Source organism: Pyrus communis, chromosome 16 (assembly GCF_963583255.1).
Source record: "Pyrus communis chromosome 16, drPyrComm1.1, whole genome shotgun sequence".
Classification (NCBI taxonomy): Eukaryota; Viridiplantae; Streptophyta; class Magnoliopsida; order Rosales; family Rosaceae; genus Pyrus; species Pyrus communis.
This window is the reverse complement of record NC_084818.1, coordinates 17550489-17573780: the sequence shown is the minus strand read 5'-3', so window position 1 is coordinate 17573780 and position 23292 is coordinate 17550489. Positions and strand designations below refer to the sequence as shown.

The 23292-nt window shown below is 37.3% G+C and overlaps 1 protein-coding gene and 1 pseudogene across 1 annotated transcript; both read left to right on the top strand.

The window, feature by feature from the left end:
* The first annotated feature begins 1089 nt into the window (after positions 1-1089).
* On the top strand, positions 1090-6333 carry LOC137720612 (protein CPR-5). Its single transcript, XM_068459699.1, has 5 exons — positions 1090-1532; positions 2655-2711; positions 3103-3138; positions 3275-4024; positions 5618-6333. Exons 1-5 carry the CDS (start codon positions 1161-1163, stop codon positions 6149-6151), a joined length of 1749 nt encoding a protein of 582 aa, XP_068315800.1. The 5' UTR covers positions 1090-1160; the 3' UTR covers positions 6152-6333.
* A 2196-nt stretch (positions 6334-8529) lies between these two features.
* Positions 8530-20733, top strand: LOC137720718 (E3 ubiquitin-protein ligase RKP-like; annotated as a pseudogene).
* Positions 20734-23292: the final 2559 nt, after the last annotated feature.

Genomic DNA, 23292 nt, shown 5'->3' with positions numbered 1-23292 from the left:
CCATGACTTCAATTTATTGATCGTCTTTCTTACTTCGTGTAGATTCGGATTTTGGCTCAACTCCAAGAACTTTGGCGGATATAAAGGAGGTGCACATCACCTTGGGCATTCTTGCTGAGTACCGTGAGTGGCGTTGGCTACTCAGTCCTCTCCGTTGGAAGAAAGGCGGGCTGCCTTCAAAGGAAGAGATTAAGCTTTGACTTTTCCTTGCCAAGGGGAGGTGAGCTGTGGACAGTCATATTCAGCTGCATGGACCTTCAGGGGTGTGAGTTGAGCGTGAGAGTATATGAGGAGCCTGCCCATTTAATGAGGGCAATCTTGTCTTTCTTGAGCAAAAGTCCACGTGTCGCCTCTAGAATTTTTGGAATTATTTTAGGGTCCACAAATCTTACATTGCCTTCTCTCGAAGATTTCAACTTCTTAGCATAAACCCATTTGCACCCATTTGCTTTCTCTTCTTTCCAAGTTTCATTCTTATGAAGTGATCTATCTCCTCATCCATAGACACATTCCAATCTCCAAACTTTAAACTTTTGATTGCTTCTTTGTAAGTTGGTGGAATCTCATCATCAATAACAAGAAATGCAAGTGTTATATAATCAGTATATTGAGAACGCTTTTAAAATTGACATTTATGTAGTCCATTAGCAACATGATTGGGTTGGTGGACTCTATATGGATAATACAAATCGATTCCTATCGATGATATCTGACAGGATTGGTATATTTTCTGGCCAGCCCAGGCAGCCAGCCCTCCAACTCTTTGGCCCTTTCAGATTATGTGGGGCCCTCTCAAATTCTACGAGACCTCTGATCTAGCCCTCAGTTGGAGATGATTTTTGGGCTATTTTCGACCATTTGGACCTTTCGGTTAGAGATGGCCTAACAGGTTTTTTTAATGATGTTGGATGACGAGAACAAATTTGAGAAGTGAAACAAGACATAATGAGGAATGAAATTGATCAGTTTGGAATAAACTGATAGTTGATCAAACAGAAGAATAATGCGATTAAAACCCAAAAGTAAAGAAAAAGGAGAGAAAAATAGGAAAAGTAGCTTGAATAAGCCAATAAAAACCACAGCCGTATCGAAAGGTCTGACTACTTTTCAAATATTTATGAAGGAAACGTTGCTCCCTTTCCCACCTTTCCTTGCGTTCCATGGACTCCACTCCTTCCGTTCCCGCCGATCAACCCGACGCCGCAGACCATGAAAACACCACCACCACCACCGTTGATGCCAACCCCAACCCTTCAAATCCGGCGGTCCCAAACTCTTTGCCGGGTGATGCAAGCCCAGAAAAACCCATTGGCAGGAACAAAAAGAAGGCGACGAAGAGGGTATTAAGAGACCCTTCTGCAGCGTCCTCCTCTTCTTCTGCTTCAATATCTTCGGGTTCGTCTGTCAGAGGAACACGCGTGGCGGGCAAGCGCCGAACCCCTAAGGTGGTTTCCACGGCGTCTCGAAGAAACCCTAATGCAGACGAGATTGCGTTTCGGCTGGGGATGTCAATTGCAGCTTTTGTTGCCCAGGTCCCATTTTTTCTATTTTGGTTGTTTGGTGGGTATTTGTTCTGTGTTTGATTTGCGAAATTGCGGGTTTCGAATAATTAATTGATGTTCATGTGTAAATTTTATATCTTTAGTTGAATTTCGGCATTCGTTTTTGGTGTGTGTGGAAAAGTTGTGACATTTAAGCATTAGTTGTTTGTGATTCGGCTTCTTCAACTCTCTCGAAGTTTATTTTTTTGTTATTGGACTCTGGAATGGGCTTAATGCAGTTGAAGTTTGCGTAGCTAGGTAACTGTGAGCTGAGTTTATGCTTTAATTCAAAGAATTATGTCGTTAGTTTCTGAAATTGAACCGTGGATGATTTGGATTTGGTGGCCCATGCTGCGTTATTTTTGTAGTTCACAATGTTGTGTTGATATGAAGTTTGTGTCTTTTGATTTCATGTTTAATAGTAATGAGCTTCTTTACAAGCATTGATGGGCAGTGGTTAAATAGGTATTGGCTGGTGGGGACAAAATATTGTTAATTGTCGCTCTTTAAGGAAATATGGAACATATTTGGATTAGCCTGGGGTTGCGGCTTGTTGGTATTTGTTTATGGAGCGATTCTTTTTCTGGTTTAAACATGATTTGGTGTTTGCGAATTATAGATTATGAATATAGTATCTTTGTCTTCTATTTCTTAAGTAATATGCTCCTGCATATGAATGTGGATATCATGTTGTTGGTCCTGTAAAGCTTCAGCGAAATGGATTTGTGAGGATGTAATTACAGATGTGGTCCATGCTAAACGTAGAAATCCTATGTCAGTTGAAGGTGCTTGGTGTTTGTTTTACATATTCTAGCTTTATTACTTTATGGCGGAAACAGTATTTTATTCACATGGTATTATTTTATTTTTCGTGTTTTTGAAAATTCATTTGGTCTTCATCTTTAATTTCTTTTCTTTAGTCTTGCCTCTTGGGTTTTTCTGGTGTTAGATTCATGTGGTCATTCTTCCTCCAGCTGTTACTTTCACATGGTGATTCCTATCTGGCTAATTGTGGTTCTTTCAGAGATAACTTCTATGCTTCATTTCCAGTTTTTGTAATTCTGAGTAAGTATTAAACATTGACAATTTGGGTTTGATGCTTTCTCATTCCAGATTCTGGAAAGGAATGGTGAGGTAGGTGGAGGGATGTCATCTGATCATCTTGCTAAGGTATTCTTCTTTCCATCCTAGACGACCTACATCAACAATAAGCTTTACCTTACACCATCAGTTATCTGTTTGTATTTAATTTCTTTCATTTCAAACTTCACTATTTATAGTTAGTTAGTCCATTGGACATGTAATTGACCGTTACTTGTTTACTACTAAAGAAAACTGCATGTTCATATGGCCAAGTTACCCTTATAGTGACATTTTGGCTTGTGATATGAGGTGTTTTACTTCAATTGATGAAATTGTTGTCACACAAAAAGTGAAGCCTGTCTGTAATGGTGGGGTTGAACTTTTCTTTTCTCCATCCTTCATATAGTGTTTTTTTGTTTTTTCTCAAATTAAATTTAGATAATAGGGAATCAACTAATATAATCTTTCTGTAATGCAGATATGTGCTTCAGCTGTCAGAGAATCTTTAGCCAATGTAAGCCAGACCTAACTGCTGATTCATCCATTGAAAGTGGTTTTAGAAGTTCCTTCTTGTCGTTCATAATCAACGCCCCACAGGTCCTAGATGCTAAAGTGGTATTTATCTTCCTTGAATGCCTATGTCCCAACAGGATTTTGGGAACACATTTGATTGTTTTATCAGGAACTTTGAAGAATCATTTGGAAGCACCTTGAGGACTCTAAAATCGATCAAGGAATCATCTACAGAAAACAGGGAATATATCTCAAGCCACCAAAACATGGACAGGTCAAATCTGCATGTGCCTCATGACGAGCATGATGATTGTTTAAGAAGAGAAAGCAGTTCTGTTATAGAAGATTGTCACTCAGAAGAGATTCCCCACACTAATGCAACCCTGGGTTGTTTAAATTATAGAGACGAAGTACAGCAGAATATGTTAACAAATTCTCTTAATCTGGAGCTCTCTTTGCATGGGCAAACAAACCAGTTGGCTTGTGTTTTCCCAATGACTTCTGAATCTGGAACCAACCAGTCTATTCTTAAAACTATTGGGAAATCTGTCATGGAGCAAGCCCGTGCAAATGACCTCAAAACATTGGAGCTTAATCTTACAATGCAAAGACTGAAGATGAAAGAGACACAGCTGGATCTCCACTATGATTCTAATCAACTGGAGAGATCAAAATTTGCTATGGGCATATCAAAGCAATCATTTAAAGCTGAAAAGTTTAAGAGTCAATTAGAAGAAATCAGACATGCTGAGCTGCTTCGAAGGTGTAATGACTGTCTAGTTTTTGGTTTGCTTGTCATGACTGGATTCCTGATGTATGGTGTTTATGTCTATTCATATGAAAGACTTACAGAAGGAACTGCATCCTGTACATCTCCTTCAACAAAGGTATTTCCCTTTTTCTCTCTGGCTTTATCTGATTTGGTACAAGGTTCACTTATTTGTCAGTGCTGCTATGAATTGGCTTTCCTACACAAGTACACATAACCCTGTTGACAAGATGTTGCAAATTGTTTACAATGCGAGAGAATACCAAGACACAGTTCAAAACAAAATCAACAAAGCCTTACCCCACTAAGTGGGGTCGGCTATGTGAATCCTAGAACACCAGTGCACTCGGTTTTGTGCCATTTCTTCTATTAGATCTAAGTAGTCCAAGTCTTTTCTTAGAGTTCCTTTCCAAGTCTTCTTAGGTCTTCCCTTAACCCTTTGGCCTTGAGCCCCTTTCTCGTAATCACATCTTCTAACCAGAGTGTCTGTAGGTCTTCGTTTCACATGTCCAAACCACCTTAACCGATTCTCTCTCATCTTGTCTTCATTTTCGGCTACTCCTAATTTACTTCAGATATCCTCATTCCTAATCTTGTCCTTTCTCGTGTGCCCACACATCCAACGAAGCATTCTCATCTCCGCTATACTCTTTTTGTTTACGTGTTGATGTAGGAAAAATACCGAGACACAGTATCTAGGAAAAATAAATCTCTCATACTAAGCTGTATGTATGAAAAATCAGCAGCAACCTCTTTCTTGGTCGCATTCATAGAAAGATCTTCAAGAACAGCCTGAACTATTCATTGGCTTCAGATTTTTGGATCTTTGGACTGTTCATAGAGTTACCTCATCAATTGATTCTATGTGAGAAAATCTCATAGGAAAATATTTAGGATTTAATTTTACTATAGAGGGAAGACTATCCGATGACCAGTACTAAAAGAAAATTATGATTAGTTGGGCTTAGACGCAAGCTAAGAAATTAGGTTCACTTCATTTGGTTTTATTCTTTTAAAGCTATAATTTCAGGGTTCAGCTATGTAGCTTTTTAAATCTTTAGAATTTAAGAATTGGTTAGTCGAGGTTGATTATTATTGCATTCTGTTGTATTGGTTTTTAGTATAAACTACATTTTCCCCCCAAGGTTTCGGGTGGCTTTCAAGATGGACCACAAGGTTTTTGATGTTATTATGTTAGCATTTGACACCCTGAAGTTTTAAGATTACATTAACTAAAAGCTTTTGTGATGATTAAAGTTCGGTTTTGCTTAATTGGTGATGCAGCAATTACGAAATTCATTTTTTATGCTAACGTTGGGAAGAAAGTTAATAAAAAATTTTAAAGCGCAGAGATAGGTAAAAACTAATAGGATTTAAGATATTAATAAAATTATTTCTTGTATGGTTTTTCTTCCACACATCAGCACAAAAATGGGTCCCACAGTTGCCAGTTCCCACATCATCAACTTAAACAGAAGAATTAATGATCAATCTGACAGAGGGTTAAATTCATGAAATTCTAAAACTTGACGTTGTAAGTTTAGAAAAACTGAACGTCGTAGCCGACTTTAAAAACCAATTCCAAACCTTTTGGAAAATGTAGTTATTCTACTGGAAGAAAAATCATATGCATGAATTATGATGTTTCTCCACTTCATGCACTAACATTGATTTTTGTCTGGGAAATCTTAGTGATTCTTTTTTGTCTCAGGGGTCGAAGTCTTGGTTGAGATGGGAAGCCTGGGATCCGATGACATCTTTCAATTCATGGTTTAATGTTCTATGGTGTAAGGTTCAAGTTATATCTCGAGCGCTAATTGGTCTCTTAACGATTGTTGCAATTACTTTCGTCTTCCTCCATTGCTCAGCAACTGCAAAACGGATAATGCCAGTAACTTACATAGTCTTGCTATTGGGACTTTTGTGTGGTACTGCGGGCAAGTTCTGCATAGACACATTGGGAGGGAACGGTAATATTTGGGTTATGTGGTGGGAGATTTTTTGCGCGCTGCACTTCTTATGTAATGTCTTTACATCGACCTTGTACCTTATCCTGTATGGATCAGTTGATGTGTCCCAAGGAGCAAAAATAAAAACAAGGTTACCATACTGTATCCGGCAAGTGGTGTTCTTTGCTATTTTGTTTCTGCTTCTTCCAGTGTTTTGCGGCCTCTTGCCTTTCGCAAGCCTTGGTGAATGGAAATATCATTTTGTGGTGTGGGTCACTGATCTTGGTTACTGGTGATGAAAGGTGGCTACTGGAGTGCTGGGACGAGCTGCTTCTTTTTACTCAACGAGGTAGCTTTTGAGTAGAGGCCGGCGTTGTAATTTGTTTGTAAGTTATGGGAAGCTGCCGTTGTATCATATGCCGGAATAATCAGGTTGGCATTGTAATTTGCTGTGTACTATTAGCATTTTGAGTGTAGTGAGGGGGTGAGGGGGGGTGGGGTTTTGCGGCCAAGGGTTGGGGGTTGTTTAAGCTTTTGATGTGTATTATCAGATATTCAAATGAATATATTGCAATATCAATTAAATGATTTTAACTGGTTTTTGTTATTATGTCTACGTAGACAAGTTAATTTCGGTGAAAATAAATGTTCACCAATGCATTAAATTTCGGCATGCGAGGGTTTACGTGGCATGCGAGGACGGATGAGTCATTGAGGATACATGTCGACATTTGGTGGAAAATAACTAGTCAAGTACCACTACATGTGTTGATTCTTCCATCAACGAGATTAAGTCATCACGACCATCGGGTCAACAACACTCAACACCTTACATTTCAGAGATCGAATCAAAGGATTCAAATTGTAAAGAGATTGTAACCCTAAACTCATTAATACAATTATTAGTTTGTACTTGTGTTCTTGTTTCATTTGTTACAAGATTTTTGTGTTTATAGTCTACTGTTAACCTTTTTTTGGCATATTGTCGATTAGCAGTGTAAATCTTAGTCATATTTTCATACACTTACAAACAGATGCGTTGCCACGTGGTATCACGGTTTATAAGTATTACTTTCACTTGTAAATTGGAGACCTTAAGTTTGTATATTGTGAATGACGAATTTTCGTGTTTAAAGTCTATTGTTAGCCTTTTTTTTTTTTTGGCATACTGTCAATTAGCACCGTAAATCTTAGTCATATTTTCATACACTTGTAAGCAGATGCGTTGCCATGTAGTATTACGGTTTATAAGTATTACTTTCACTTGTAAGTTAGAGACCTTAAATTTGTATATTGTGAATGACGAGTTCATAATTAATTTACTACTCCGCATTTTAGTATATAAAAAAATTTAAATGTATTAGGTTCGATTCACAGGGTCTCAATGTTAACGACTTCGCATTACTCTAGTGACCTTAATTGTCATTTCACAAAATAAAAGTAGTATTTTCCTTCTTCTTTTTTCCCACATGACGTAACACATGAAATATTGATCGGATCCTTCCCTATCAAGTTACGAACAAACCATCACCAAATAATGGTCCTGTGGCCAGGAAGATCTTCGCTTGATCCTTTTTGTGAGAATTCTGGTGATCATTCAATCACATTCGTTCATCGTACATCGTGTGGTCAGAAATTATTATAATTTTTTTATTTAAAATTAAAAAAACTGACTACACGATATACGATAAACGAATGTGATTAGAGGATCTCATAATCCTCACAAAGAGAATTCGACGAGGATTCTCTCACGGTCTCATGGACCCTTTTGCTATGGGATACAAAACTCCACGCGGCCATAAAAATTATTTTTCATTTATTTGTTTAAAATTCTGATTTTGCTACAAATATTTTTTAGGTTATGATTTAAGAACGATTAATCATTAATACATCTATTTCTTAATACATTTGTTATTTACAATTAAAAAGAAAGTATCATTTTTGGCCATAGCTATGTGACCGTTACCCGATAAATATACTAAATAAATATAAATACTGTATTCAGGCCATGAAATTTAAACCTAGTTACAATAATGATAGTAGGATGGTAATCTTCTTTGAATTCTCTTTACGAGGATCTTAAGAATTCTTAGATCATATCCGTTCATTGCACATCATGCGGTCAACTTTTATTAGGTACTATTAGTGTTTAATTTTAAATAAAAAATTCAAAATGATTATCGATCACACAATATAAGATAACAGATAAGATGTGAGGATCTCTAGAGGATTTGGATAGGATTCAAATCCCTTACAACATTCATCATCTAATGATTAAATATAAAAAGCATTTGGCTTTACTATAGTAGTGAAAAAGTGTTAAACTTTTATATGACGGCGTGAGTTTAAATTTCGTTAATAGTTAATATTTAATTTAATAAAATGTATTATTTAACAAAAAAAAAAAAAGAAGATTACATATAAAAAAAGATTAAAAAAGAAAAAAAAGTCCACGTCATTGTCATGGATCGAGTTACGGCCGCAACCCTCGCTTTAGAAAACAAAGAGAACAACACCGTCCACTCACCGGCGCAGTTTTAACGCCGCACAGTTTAGAAAGACCCGCCATGTCAGCAGCCGGTTACTCCAGCAGGTGCTGGACACGTGTCGGTCAGGTGCGTGAGGTTGAAGCAGCGGCCGCTTCTCCTTTCCATTTTTTTTTGTCTGTCCTGCCTCTCGCTTCCCCCAGACCTTTTGGCGAAAATTTTCAGAATTCCATTTTTGTCCTCTTCCCTTCCCCTGTTCTCTCCTCTCTGGAAGGTACTTAATTTTAATGGCTGCTACAAAACCCTAGCCGCTTTTTACTGTCGAAACGACAACGCCTGGGCAGCACCTGTGAGTTCATCTTCATCATTTCTCAATTTTATGTGCAATTTTATTGTTTGAGCGCTGAATTTGTATTTTTTCCTGTAATTCTATGATTAATTTCGAATTTTGTTTCAATTTATTTTCCCTTTGATCCCTGTTTGGCTCCAGAGAAAATTGAGGGATGGGAAAAGACAGGGTACTGTAATGTTGATTAACTTTGCCCACCAATTGTGCTGAAATTATTTATGTCTTTTCATTGTGCCCACCAAACAAAAACAACGTTCTGTGGATTGTTTCTGAAACTTAGTTGTATGTGTTGACATCATGAACTTTCAGTGATATGAAGGCGTCTGAGTCTTGTTTTGGAGATAACTGAATTTCCGTGAGGAACATTCAAGTTTGAACGATAATTTGTCCTTTGATTTGGGTTAGATTTGGGCATATATTCAGAATGGCAGAAGACGGCCTATGAATTGGTGGGCTTTCTTCTGGTCTAGCCGTGTTATTGAATGGCGAAGGCAGTAAAGAGAATTCGTTGAAAACCCATCTTGTTTCAAATTGTGATGATTTTGGCTACCAATCAGTGGAGCGTAGCTTAGAATATGTTCTTGGTCTCCCTAACAAATCTGTTAGTTCATTGGCCAGTCCAGTTGACAGCAATCTAGTTCGTTGTATTATACAGAATGAATTCCCTAAACTGCATGCAAATTCAAGTGTGTTTAGAAACAGAGATGGAGTTTGTATTTCTGGAGATGGTTGTACATCCCACATCATTGGTCTTGATGAATCCAGTATTCGTGGTGATATTAGAGTGATTAAACCACCTTTGCTTATTGAGAGCTTGGCAATGTTCAGCAGTGCCAGGGCTAATGCTTTTGTGTGGAAAGGTAAATGGATGTATGAAGTTATTCTAGAAACTTCAGGAATTCAGCAGCTTGGGTGGGCAACTGTGTCTTGCCCTTTCACTGACCATAAGGGTGTAGGTGATGCAGACGATTCATATGCATTTGATGGGAGGAGGGTTAGAAAATGGAACAAGGAAGCTGAGCCATATGGTCAGTCATGGGTTGTTGGTGATGCCATTGGTTGCTGCATAGATTTGGATTGTAATGAAATATCATTCTACAGAAATGGTGTCTCACTTGGGCCCGCATTTCATGGCATTCGTAAGATGGGACCAGGGTCTGGTTATTATCCTGCAGTTTCTCTTTCTCAAGGCGAAAGATGTGAATTAAATTTTGGTGCCCGCCCCTTTAGATTCCCCATTGAAAGATACCTCCCCCTTCAGGCACCTCCATTCTTAGTTCTGTTTGCTACTCAGTTGCTGTATTGCTTGTCAAGGCTGTTGGGTCTGCACTCTGTGGAGCAGGCAAAGCACTCTTCTGTTCAGAAGTTGAGGAGACTAAAGAGGTTTGTTTCACGTGAAGAACTTTTTTATCCTGTTTCTCATGGCATATGTGAGGAAATTTTCTCAGTACTTGGGGTAGATGTGTGGAGCACAGAGTACATTGCCTGGGGTCCATTTCTGTCATTCGTGATGGAAATGTTTGGGTTGCAGATTCCACATGATTATTCAAGTTTAGATAGGGTTCTTGATGTCTTTCTAGAGTTTGAAGGATCAAATTTGTTGTTTGAACATTTCATAAATGCCTTGGCTTGTGGTTGCAAGACAGCTCCACTGGTTCTGGAAGATTGCCCATGTTCAGGGTCATACCCATACCTTGCGATGGCAATCCACGTCTTGCGATGACAAGAACTTATGGTGCTTTGGTGGAAATCACCTGATTTTGAATTCCTTTTTGAAGGGTTTCTGTCACGGAAGAATCCAAATAAGCATGACCTTGAATCCATGATACCATCTGTTTCGTGGCCTGGTTCAAGTGAGGACGTGTCATATGAAAGTAGCATGTTGTTGACAACTAGAGCTTTATCTGAAGCAGTCAGTAAGGTAATAACATATTGAGCTAAAGAGCTTAATTTTCTTTCATGCCATTGCTACATTTATCTTGTTTGTATTGTCCATGTTATATTGAGAATGTGAATTTTGGGTAAATTGATGAGTCTTTTAGAAAATATTAATCATAACAAACGAGAGTGGAAGTGTATGGAAACATTTGTAAGAGTAACTGAACAGGAAGTACTATGACTTTCACAATTTTCTTTGTGGATGATTTCAATTAGATCAAGTCAGGCTTATAAGTTGAGCTTCATTGTTCAATAAAACCATATACGTTGGCAGCACTGTAAATGCTCTTTAATATTTCTACCAAGAAGCATAATTTATGATTCATTTGAAACTATAAGTTGGTTTCTATAGTGAATCCCATGAAACTTTATATAATATGTTTGAATTTTTCGAAATTCATTGTGCATGACATATTTCTTACTTTTTTTTTTAATTGAATGTAAAGGCTAATAGGGCAAATGACAAGTCATCTACTGTAGTTACTGTTAAGTAGTATGATAAAGCTAAATGTAATCAGTTATGTTAGTTACTGTAATTAGTTAAGATAGTTGAGGGTATTCTTGTAATTAGACTAAGGCAGCTAAGGCTATATATATTCACATATGTGTAACTGATTATTCTATTCAATACAATCAGAAAACTTACAGAGGAAGTTTTCTGTTTCTATATGGTATCAGATCTGTCTCACTTGGACTCGCCCAGATCTTGCATTTGCTGTTAATCAGATCTGTCAGTTTATGCATGCTCCACGAGAACAACACCTTCAAGCAGCAAAAAGGGTTCTCAGATTTCTTAAAGGTTCTCTGTCTCATGGGTTATGGTTTACTAAAGGTACCCTCGCCCTTTCAGCTTACTCTGATGCTGATTGGGCTGGCTGCACTTTTGACAGGCGGTCTACCAGTGGATATTGTGTTTTTCTTGGCCCTAATCTCATCAGCTGGAGTGCAAAGAAACAAAGCACTGTTGCTCGTTCCTCTACAGAAGCTGAATATCGTTCTTTAGCTCATACTGCAGCAGAACTCACTTGGGTTTGCAAAATTCTCAAAGATCTTCATTTCCCTCTTCCTACTCTACCTACCCTATGGTGTGATAATATTTCTGCAATCTCTTTAGCCTCTAATCCTATTTTTCATGCTCGAACCAAGCATGTTGAGATTGACTATCACTATATCCGAGAGTTGGTTCTTGCAAATCTCATCAAAGTTCAATATGTTTGTAGTGAAGACCAATTGGCTGATCTTCACACCAAATCTTTGTCCAAGAACAGGTTCTCTTTTCTCTGTTCCAAGCTTCCAATTGGAATCCTCACTGATTCCTCTTTTAGCTTGAGGGGGTGTAATAGGGCAAATGACAAGTCATCTACTGTAGTTACTGTTAAGTAGTATGATAAAGCTAAATGTAATCAGTTATGTTAGTTACTGTAATTAGTTAAGATGGTTGAGGGTATTCTTGTAATTAGACTAAGGCAGCTAAGGCTATATATATTCACATCTGTGTAACTGATTATTCTATTCAATACAATCAGAAAACTTACAGAGGAAGTTTTCTTTTTCTATAAAGGCATATTTCATCTAACCAGGCCATTTTTGGGAACAAATTCAGTTGTTAAAGATATAGATAAGGCCATTTGTGTTTTAATTGTTGGAAATATTTAGTTTCATATCCTGTATCAATATAAATCCGTGCTTATCTCTTTCGACAAAAATATCCATGGTTATTTCCTTGGACAAATTTTTTCTGTTAGAAAATTAAGCTTTGACTTTAATAATGAATTTCCTTTTCTGGGTATATGCTGTAAACTGAGTTTGGGGAGAACTGCTTTCTATTTGAGGCAATTTGCATTATATGGTTGACATGATGAACCATATATAACATAACCAGCTTGTTTTATAGGGGTTTCCCCTGATCCTAATTATCTAGAGCTTAGGGGAACATACACATTGTGCAGTTCCACACTAATTTTTAGCTGACAATACATCTTATATTCACAGATTGAGGAGAAGCATAGGGATCTCTGTCGCTTGGTCATACAGTTTATACCACCTGTGACACCTCCCCAGTTTCCCGGTTCAGTGTTCAGAACTTTTTTACAGAACCTTCTACTAAAGAATAGAGGAGCTGACCGCAATCTTCCACCTCCTGGAGTTTCAAGCAATTCTGTTCTTGTTTCTTTGTACACAGTTATACTTCATTTCTTATCCGAAGGCTTTGGCATGGGGGATATTTGTGGCTGGTTGAAAGGCAGTGAAAATGGCCCTGATGTTGGTTTTCTTCATAGGGGTGGTCACCGAAGCTTTCCTGTAGATCTATTTCTTAGAAATGATCCTCATCGAAATGACAGTCCTAGGCTTGGAGGATCATTTAGCCATCTTTCAAAATCAAATCCGGTATATGATGAGGAAACAGAACTAATTCGGTGGGAGGAAGGCTGTATGGACGATGAAGAAACCAGAGTGACTCATTCAAGTACAAAAAAGCCGTGTTGTTGCTCATGCTACAATGATGATTTTACAAGAATCTCAAATTATCCAATTGGATACACAGCCAAAGGTTCTAGTGTCCATTGCAGTTCCATTCCAGAGAGATCTGCCCATGTTGCTACAGAATGCAGTACTGGAAGTGTGAATGATGAAATAGAAGATAAACCTAGCTCTAGTTATCGATCTGAATCTGAGTTTAGTTATCGCCCAGTGCAGCATATGAGGTTTGTACCAAGGGAAAGTAATATGTCTTCAGCTACACTAAGAGAAGAAGAACTTCTAGATATTTTGCTGCTGTTATATCATATAGGCCTTGCACCAAATTTTAAGCAGGTAAGGAGATATTGGGGCATGATTGTTCTTATCCTTACAGAATACAGAGTTTTGCTAATAAATGTTTTTTATTTTTTTATTTTTTTATTTTTAAAATCCTTAACCTAATGCGCTCATTATCAATATTGTTGTAGTCATGGTCTAATGTGGTTGTCTTTAAGGTTAACATTCTTTAAAAGATAAAATTTGTCAAGGCTAAAGCGCAAAATACATTGAAATTGTGATCTGTTTTTTATTCGAATGGTAAACTGTTGTTTGGTTTTATCTTTTCTTGATTTAATTGTGATCTTCTATTTCTCATTCTTTTACTCTGCTATGTTGTTGTGTGCTTTTATTTATTTGTATATTTGTCTTGTCTTCTATGTGAAATGAACAAAACCTTCTAGGTGAGAACATTGTCTTCTTACCGATTAATCTTAAATAGCTCATGGAAGAAGCTGATAGACTAATAAGGGGAAGAACTTTCATTGAGTATTTATGCATGCTTGTATTCCGATTGTTGCGAGATTTGATTTATTAAAAAACCTGGTTGCAGGCATCGTATTACATGTCTCACCTAGGGGTGGAAAAAATTCCCGAAAATCCCGAACCGAACCGAAAAAATCCGGATCCCAAACCAAAAATTTCCCAAACCGAAATTCCCGAAATTTTCGGGATGCTATCCCGAACCAATCCCAAAATTTCGGTATGGGATTTGGGATTGGCTTCTCGATATTTCGGGAATCCCATACCAAACCGAAAATATATAATATTAATTATTATATATATATTTATACATATATATATTATTCTTTTATAATTGATGCTAGTAGTTTCTAATTCATGCTTAGCAACCTAGAATGCCTTACACCTTGCATATTTTTCATGTTCTGTTTGATATTCATGTGGATTTTATTATTGCTGCTGCCATGGCTGATGATTTCAGAAGGCTTGATTCTTTTATCTCTCAACAGATTGCAAAAAGAGTTTAATTAATTTGAATTTTGACTATGATAAAAAGAGTCAAGCATGTCAGTGTTCAATTAAATGGTAGTGTGAATGAAATGAAATTCCTAGTTTATGAATGTGTTCTTGAATTATATATTTGAAGAACAATTCATAATTTCATATTTCAATTTGGGATTCCCGATTTGTCCCAAAATCCCGAAAATATTTCGGGATTCCCGAAATTTGGGATTCCCGAAAATTTGGTTTGGGATTGGTCTTCAAATTCCCGTCCCGAAAAATTTCGGTTTGGGATTCGGGATACTAGTTTCGGTATGGTATCCCATACCGAACCACCCACCAGTCACAGTCAATATCCCTCATGGAAGAAGCTGATAAACAAATAAGAGAAAAAGCTTGCAGTGAGCAATTAAAGCGTTTGAAAGAAGCTCGTAATGGTTATAGAGAAGAAGTTATTGATTGTGTCAGACAATGTGCTTGGTAAGATGACCTTGAAGATTAGCTTGTTTCCATAATCTGTATATGTACTGTTTACATCAATTTTCTTGCCTGCAACTGTTCAGAATATTTAACTTAATTTTGCCCCTCCTTTTTCTGTTAAATATACGTTGCATGGTTTGTTAGTTAATTTAATCTTAGTCGTAGGTATACTGCTTAGAGGAGTGTTGAGAAAGATCTCTGATAGAAGAACAGCTAAACAAGTCATTTAATTTTACGTACTTTAGTATGTACCTGAAAAGATACATAGTTTAGGTATCTGTTCACATTTACATACATCTGTTTCCGTTTGTCACTTTGTCATGTCTTGCAGGTACCGTATTTCTCTGTTTTCTCGATGGAAGCAAAGAGGAATGTATGCAACATGCATGTGGACTGTCCAGTTGCTTTTGGTTCTTACCAAAGTCGATCTGCTGTTCCTTTATATCCCTGAATATTATCTGGAAGCTCTTGTAAGTTAACTTTTTATTTATTCGATCTAACAATGTTTGATAGGCTATGAGTCGTTGTCATAATATTTCCATCTCAATAGGAGAATATTTGTGTTTTCCCTTGTTTTTGTAATAAGCAGACTTTGATGTTTGCACTTGTTTTATTGCATGTGGGATAATCCTATTTTTTTTAAAAAATTTTTTTTTCATGTTTTTTATTCAATGTTTCTTTGATGGCGATATTTGCATGTTACTGAAATTCTCAAGAAGGATATCAGGTAGATGCAGTTTGTACCCTTAGAGTAGTCCTAGAATTACATTAGGATGCTATACAACTGCTTGGGAAATTTCCGAGACAAAGTTTTTAATTTTCTACAAATATGTCAGCCTCTGATTTTTTATATGTGACAAATCTAAAAAAGATAGAAGAAGTTCATCTGCTTGTTAATGTTTTGGGAAATACTGGATCTAGCCTCTAATTGCAATGACCTCTTGAGCCAGTTCTTCTGAAGCCCTGTATTTGAAATTATTCATTACTCTTCTATTCCCTTGCAGGTCGATTGCTTTCATGTGTTGCGCAAAAGTGATCCACCATTTGTACCTTCATCAATATTTATCAAGCAAGGCCTTGCTTCATTTGTATGTTTATTCTTTTAATCTTGTGTTTTCCTACTTTCTATTATATGCTGCTGTGTATAATTTGACTAGACATTTACATAATGTAAAATACAAATAGTAGGCTTGATGGATTTGAAAATGATAAATTATTTGGTTTTAGATATGATAATTGAGCATCGAGATAATTTATATTTTGATTCACCTGATGAATGTTATCATTTTAAGTTCTATATTTAAGCATTCCTCTGAAGGAAAACAATAAATTTGTTTTATGGAATGCTCTGTATTATTGTTTTGGTTCGTATAATTTGTAAATTCATGTCTTGCTATGTATAATTCTTTTATCTCAACACATATTACATCCTCTGAAATTTGGATCCTGAATCATATTGACAGGCCAAAACATGGCCAGGCAGGACTTAATGAAGATTATGAGTTTTTTTTTCTCTCTGTTTTCTCTAGATTTTTGAGTGCGTCTTGTTTCCCAGGTCACTTTTGTGGTCATGCACTTCAATGATCCTCGGATATCAAGTGCAGATCTGAGGGATCTGCTTCTCCAATCAATCTCAGTCTTGGTACAGTACAAAGAATATCTGTCCGTTTTTGAGAGTAATGAAGCAGCCACCCAGAGAATGCCCAAGGCATTGCTTTCAGCATTTGATAATAGATCCTGGATTCCAGTGACAAACATTCTTCTGCGTTTGTGCAAGGGATCTGGCTTTGGTTGTTCAAAGCACGGAGAATTGTCGTCTTCATCCGTTGTCTTCCAGGTAAATGATCCTTGATTATGGTTTTAGGATTTTTGTTGTATAATGTATTACAACCGAATAACTTCTGATTCTTCTTTTGCCTTTTAATCCGTAAAGAGATTGTTAGGAGAAACATGTGTCAATGATCAAGAATTGTTCTCAGCTTTTATCAATCGCCTATTTAACACCCTCAGCTGGACGATGACTGAATTCTCAGTCTCTGTTAGAGAAATGCAAGAGAAGTACCAGGTATGGATTAATATTATTGTTATAATGATGACGATGATGATAATAAGTATTATTATTATCATTGTTATTATCACTACTATTATTATCATATTCATATGTTTGACTTGATTAGCTTTATCTCTGTTTTCTGGCTATGTATCTCTAAGCTTAAACACCTTGGTGCTTTTGAGAAGATAGACTCTCACGCGCTATACATATAGGCGCACACACGTTGAAGGAAATTTTTTACATGTATCAGAGCTTGTTTGGTGGATTTTGGAAAACTATTTTTCAAACTTGTTTTAGATTTTTGAGGAATGGAAACGGAAATCAATCTCGGGATTGTTTAATGAAATGCGTGTTTGGAAGCTATAACACCGAACCAATTTTGTATTTACTGAATGAAATGCAAAAATTTTCATAAAATGACTACTTGATGAAAACATTAATTTTTAGTATTTTTAGTAATAGAAAATGAAAACGTCAAATTCTAGTATTCTTAGCTATAGAAGTTATCATGTACTACAGTTTCTGTTGCCAATGCTTGATGTTAGGAATTATATAGACTACTTTTTATATGCCTTTAGTTACTGAATAAAAAGTGTAGTGAAACATCCAGTTTTGGAGAGGGATAATACAACATAGCTAAACGCCCATAATAAAATTAAGTGAAGCAAGTCAATCTTTGTCTAGCTTGGATTGGCATGTGAGCTCGTCTGTACCTAGATCCAATGCATTATTGACCAACCATAGCCATATATTTGGGCAACCCAAACCCTCAACTTGCACAAATTCTCTGGTGGAGCTTTGCTACGGGGTTCTCTTTGCTGGAAAAATTCCTGAAGAGGAGATTAACTCAAAACCATGGGCACAATTCCCACAAGGCCACTCAAAGACTTGGTATGGGTTGACAGGGCGGAATGAGTAATGAAAGAGAGATGTGCTTTCTTGATTGAACACATTATAAGTGAAGAACTGGGCAAAATAAAGAGCGTATTTTTTTTTCTCCATGTCCATAGTAGTGTTTGGAAGATAAAATAGAGAATTTCTGAACTGTAACTTGGTTTCCAAATTTTTTTGAAAGCAGAACCTAATATGCTCCTCACCAAATATTGATGATCTTTTCAAACATTTGGGCAGAATAAATAACGAGGGCACATTTGTTAATGCAATTTAAATTACTTTTGTTTGAGACCTCTTCTATGTATGGAGAAAATTATATGCATAATCATTATTTTTTCAAATTTGGACCTTGTCTGAACTTTGGTTATCTTTCTTAATAACCAAATAGAATATTGTTTTATATTTTAGTTTTGGATAAAGATATAAATGGCCTAATATTTAACCAATTTGACTTGGCTATTTATGTTCTAGTCTTTCGTATTTACCCGTCAGACATTTTTTTTTATTTTTAAATTTAATAAAACATCTTTTGCAGGTTTTAGAGTTCCAGCAAAAGAAATGCAGTGTCATATTTGATCTTTCATGCAATTTGACAAGGGTTTTGGAGTTCAGTACCCACGCGATACCTCAAGCATTTCTGTCTGGAGCTGAAACAAACCTTCGAAGGTTGACGGAGTTGATTGTCTTTATTCTGAACCACATAACTTCAGTAGAAGATGCTGAATTTTTTGACTTGTAAGATTCTGTGCTTGCAAGTGCAGTCTACTATTACTTTCCATTTATCATCTGAGATGATATATGCACTCCAAAAATGATTTCTCACACTTCTCTATGGTCTCACATTCTTGCAAATGCAGTCTACCATTACTTTCCATTTATCATCTGAGATGATATATGCACTCCAAAAATGACTTCTCACACTTCTCTATGCTCTCACATTCTTGCAAATGCAGTCTACCATTACTTTCCATTTGTCATCTGAGATGATATATGCACTCCGCAAATGACTTCTCACACTTCTCTATGCTCTCACATTCTTGCAAATGCAGTCTACCATTACTTTCCATTTATCATCTGAGATGATATATGCACTCCAAAAATGACTTCTCACACTTCTCTATGCTCTCACATTAAGGCATGCAAGAAAACTCTGGAGTGCATATGAAAGTCCCTGTCTATCTTCCATAGTGTTTTCTTCTTCGGAATTTTCATTGTTCATTTTTGACTTTTGTAGCTTGATCTAGCTTTCTCATTGTTGATTCTCATAACCTGTGTTATGATAAACTGAACCTGGTCTGTTTACTTAGTTACCTTAACATTTATGATTTTTTTTTGCAGGTCACTGAGACGACATGGCCAATCTTTAGAAAAAGTAAACCGAGGGATGATATTGGCACCCCTTGTAGGCATTATCTTGAACTTGTTGAATGCCGGCGAGCATATGGAATGCAGGGAGTACAATGATGTTGTGAGCATCTTTGCAAACATGGGTTGCCTTGACAGTTTTCATTGCAGATTCCAGTATCTAGTGGATTACAACTGGGTTAGTTCCTCTCTCTCTCTCTCTCTCTCTCTCTCTCTCTCTCTCTCCAAAGAAAATTCTTTTTAAAACTTGTTTTCTTCTCCTTCGGAGCGAGTTCAATTGTAATGTTGACTGTTTCTGAATGATACGAGAGCTACTGATTAATATCATACCATATTTTCAATCTGGTTTTATCATCGTTCCTGTCTTATGTATACAATTAATTATATATCAATGACCTCGTTTCTACCTATTCAGGAGTTATGTGAAGCATTTAAAGTGATTGAGTTGGGCTTTGTAGCTGTGTATTTAGGTGATTTATTATATAGCTCTGTCCTTGACATTCTTGGAACTCCACATAACGAAATATTAGGAACACTAACAAAACAAACGATTAAAGCTCCACATTGGATTCTTTTTGTATTTTCCAGACTTATTTATACTATAGTTTATTTTTCAGGATGGAACCTGTAGAGGCGATGCGTATCTTGTAAAACTTGCCCAGCTAGAGAATTTTCTGAGCCTTCTCAGCCAGAGCCAATCACAAGAAAATACAATATGCAGGGGTGAAACGGATGGGGATGATGGCCTGTGCTGCATCTGTTACGCCTGTGAAGCAGATGCCCAGTTTTCACCTTGTTCGCACAGGTCTTGTTATGTTTGCATAACCAGGCATCTTTTGAATTGCCACAGATGCTTTTTTTGCAATGCAACAGTTGTGGACGTTGTCCTGATCAGTGAGAAGACGGGTTGAAAGCATTGCTTTGTAGTCTTTCCCTTTTAGTTTGTGTTCTTGTTTCCCCTTCTAGTGATCCTTGAGCAAGTCAGCAACCGAACAGTCGATCCTGGGTAAGTAAGCATCAGCCACAGATGGTTGTGAAATAATAGAGCTCACAAGGAAGAAAAAACGAAGGAAATATAGGAGATAAGTTACTTCCAATTTCTGCGGTTAGATTTATAGTTATACAGTGTGTATATGATCGATATCAGTTATTAAAGTGGTTAGGGTATGGAGAAGATCGTAGCGGGGGGATGGTTGGTTACGAATTTTGTAGAAGAGGTTAGATCTTAGAGGGCATTATTTTTGTAAATATGAGATGTAAATGGAAAGGAAATTCTTTTGGCTTTCTGTCTCTCAAAACTATGCACTTGGAAATTTATAGCATTCAGTAAAAAATGGTGCTTGAGATAGTTTCTCCTTCCAGCCTTGCAGCCGCTTCCAATGTCTTTCCTTGATATGATTGAAACACGCGGTTTTATTTCGACCAACCGAAGTGGGTAGCCCCAAATACTTTTCGTGCCTATCCACCCGAGTCACCCCCAATAGACAGCTTAGGACATCCTGATCGCAGCTCCTAGTGTTGCGGCTGAAACAAACAGCACTTTTGTGCACGTTAAACGACTGTCCCGAGGTAGCTTTTGTAGTGGTTTAGGCTATCTCCAACCGATGGTTGGTCAGAGGGCTCGTTTTAGCCTTCTGGTCCTTCAAGATCCTTCAAGATATTAATATTTTAATAAACAGTACATGGTCATATTTGCTTCCGTCTCCAACCGAGGGCCAAAAGGCCAGATGGCTCGTTTTAGCCCTATCACAAAAAACTGTTTCCAACTGAGGGCCATAGGGCCAAACATAATTTATTATTTAAAAACTACAACTTAAATGTTGTTTAAGTTTTATGTTGTTAAATGGTTTTTTTTAACAAATATGAAAAACTAGAAATGTTTTTAATAATTTGTAAAATGTTGTTAAAAACTACAAATTTTGTAAAATAAAAGTTATAGGAAAAAAAATAGAATTTAAAAAAAAAATGAAAAATAGAAGTTATAGGAAAAATTTCGTAAATAAAAAATAATAATAAAACTGTAAAAAAAAAAAAAAAATCAAATCAATCTTGTCGGTTAAAACCGACAGGAATACATTCATATTATTTCGTATAAATGTATTACTGTAAACTGACATGATTGATTTGAATTTTGGCCAGCCCCAGGCTGGCTGCATACCTCCAGCCCTCTCCGATTCTGTGGGGCCTTCTTAGATTCCACAGCCTTCTGGCCTAGCCTTCGGTTGGAGACGGTTTTCGGGCTATTTTCGGCCCTCTGGACCCTTCGGTTGGAGATGGCATTAGGATCTCAACAATCTCAGACCAATTGGCCGAATCAGCCTTGGCGAATAAGGGACTATCAAGATTCCCTAAATTTTACCCTCACACCCATATTTAGTAAGAAGGGCCGAAAGGCCTTCCATGCACGAGAGGAAAGGGTAGGGAAAGAGGGGGTCTCCCTGTCTAAGACCCCTTTTGGATCGGAGATAACCACATGGGGATCTATTAACCAGGAAAAAGTACGGCATAGTAGAAATGCACTGCATCAAAAGATTGATCCAATTTGAGGGAAATCCCATGGTAGCCATGACGGCCCTAAGGAAAACCCAATCAACACGATCATAAGCCTTGCTTATATGAAGCTTCAAATCCATAAAGCCTTTTTTACCTCTCTTGAACTTGAAAAGAGAGTTGGCAATTTCTGTAGCTAGAATCGTGTTATCAGAGATCATGCAACCAGGTACAAATGCACCTTGATGATGGGAAATAAGGCTGGGAAGGACCAATTTGAGTCGATTGGTTAGTACCTTGGAGGCAATCTTATAGATGACATTGCATAGGCTTATAGGCCGAAAGTGAGACATCTCCCTAGGATTCGACTGCTTTGGAATGAGAGTGACAAAAGTATAATTTATCTTATTGAGCATTTTCCCCAACTAAATGAAGGAAATGACCGCCTTGGAAACATCCGTACCAACGATTTTCTAGTAATTTTGGTAAAACAATGGAAGGAGACCATCCGAACCCGGAGCTTTTAGAGCCTTCATTTGGAATAGCGCCCCTTTAACATCATCCTTAGTAAAACTGGCATTGAGAGTATTGAGCTTCCCCTCATCCAATCTGCATCCAACCACATCAAAAATTTTTGAAGCCTCCTCATTCCCTCTCTGCTGTGACTTGAAAGTAGAAGAGAAGTAATTCGACACAACATTTTCTATATCCCTGTTAGCTTAAACCCAGGTTCCCGAAGCATTATTCAGTCCGTAGATATGGTTTTTGACCTTTCTTCTAGCAACATGTCTATGGAAGTGGCGAGAATTTCGATCCCCATGCTTGAGCCATATGGTTTTAGACCTCTGCTGCTAATAAGATTTGTCAAGAGAAAGGAGGTCATCTAATTGGAAAAGAAGGTTGGCTGAGGATGAAGTCAAGTGTAGCATAAATCGAGTCAATTGTAAGTTGTCTCTCTCAGAATGTCTTTTAGTGCCATTTGAGTAAGGCCACCCTGACAAGCTTGATCTTCTCACACACTCGAAACATCGAGACGCCAGACACATGAGTAATCCACGCCTGGCATATAACATCCTCTCACTTCTCATGTTTCGTCCACATCTCCTCAAAATGAAAGAGATCAATTTTTCCAAGATTGCTTGAGATTGCGCCGAACTTTAAGGAGAATGGGGATGTGCTCAGACTTACTAAGAGGGAGGTGGTGCATTGAAGAGAAGGGAAAAATCCTTTTTTAGTCAAAAGTTGAGAGAACAGGATCCAGGCGTTCCTTAATGCCTCCATGCCTATTCGTCATCCAAGTGAACTTTCCTCGGTGAATCCCAAATCACTCAAGTGACAATCTTCAATAGCTCTACAGAAATTCAGAATCTGATGAATGGGTCTGAAACTCCCACCCTCTTTTTCCCCAGATTGAAGGAGTTCATTAAAATCTCCCTCACAGATCTAGGGGAAAGATGATTGGGAAGCCAAGGATCGGAGTAAAGCCCAAGTTTTGGAATGACGATTGGTATTAGGATGACCATAAAACCCCGTCAGAAGCCAGTGGTCAAAATTGCCATACCCCCCAATTTCAGCGTTAATATGGTGAGAGGAGGAAGATATGATCCATAATGGTGTTTCCCC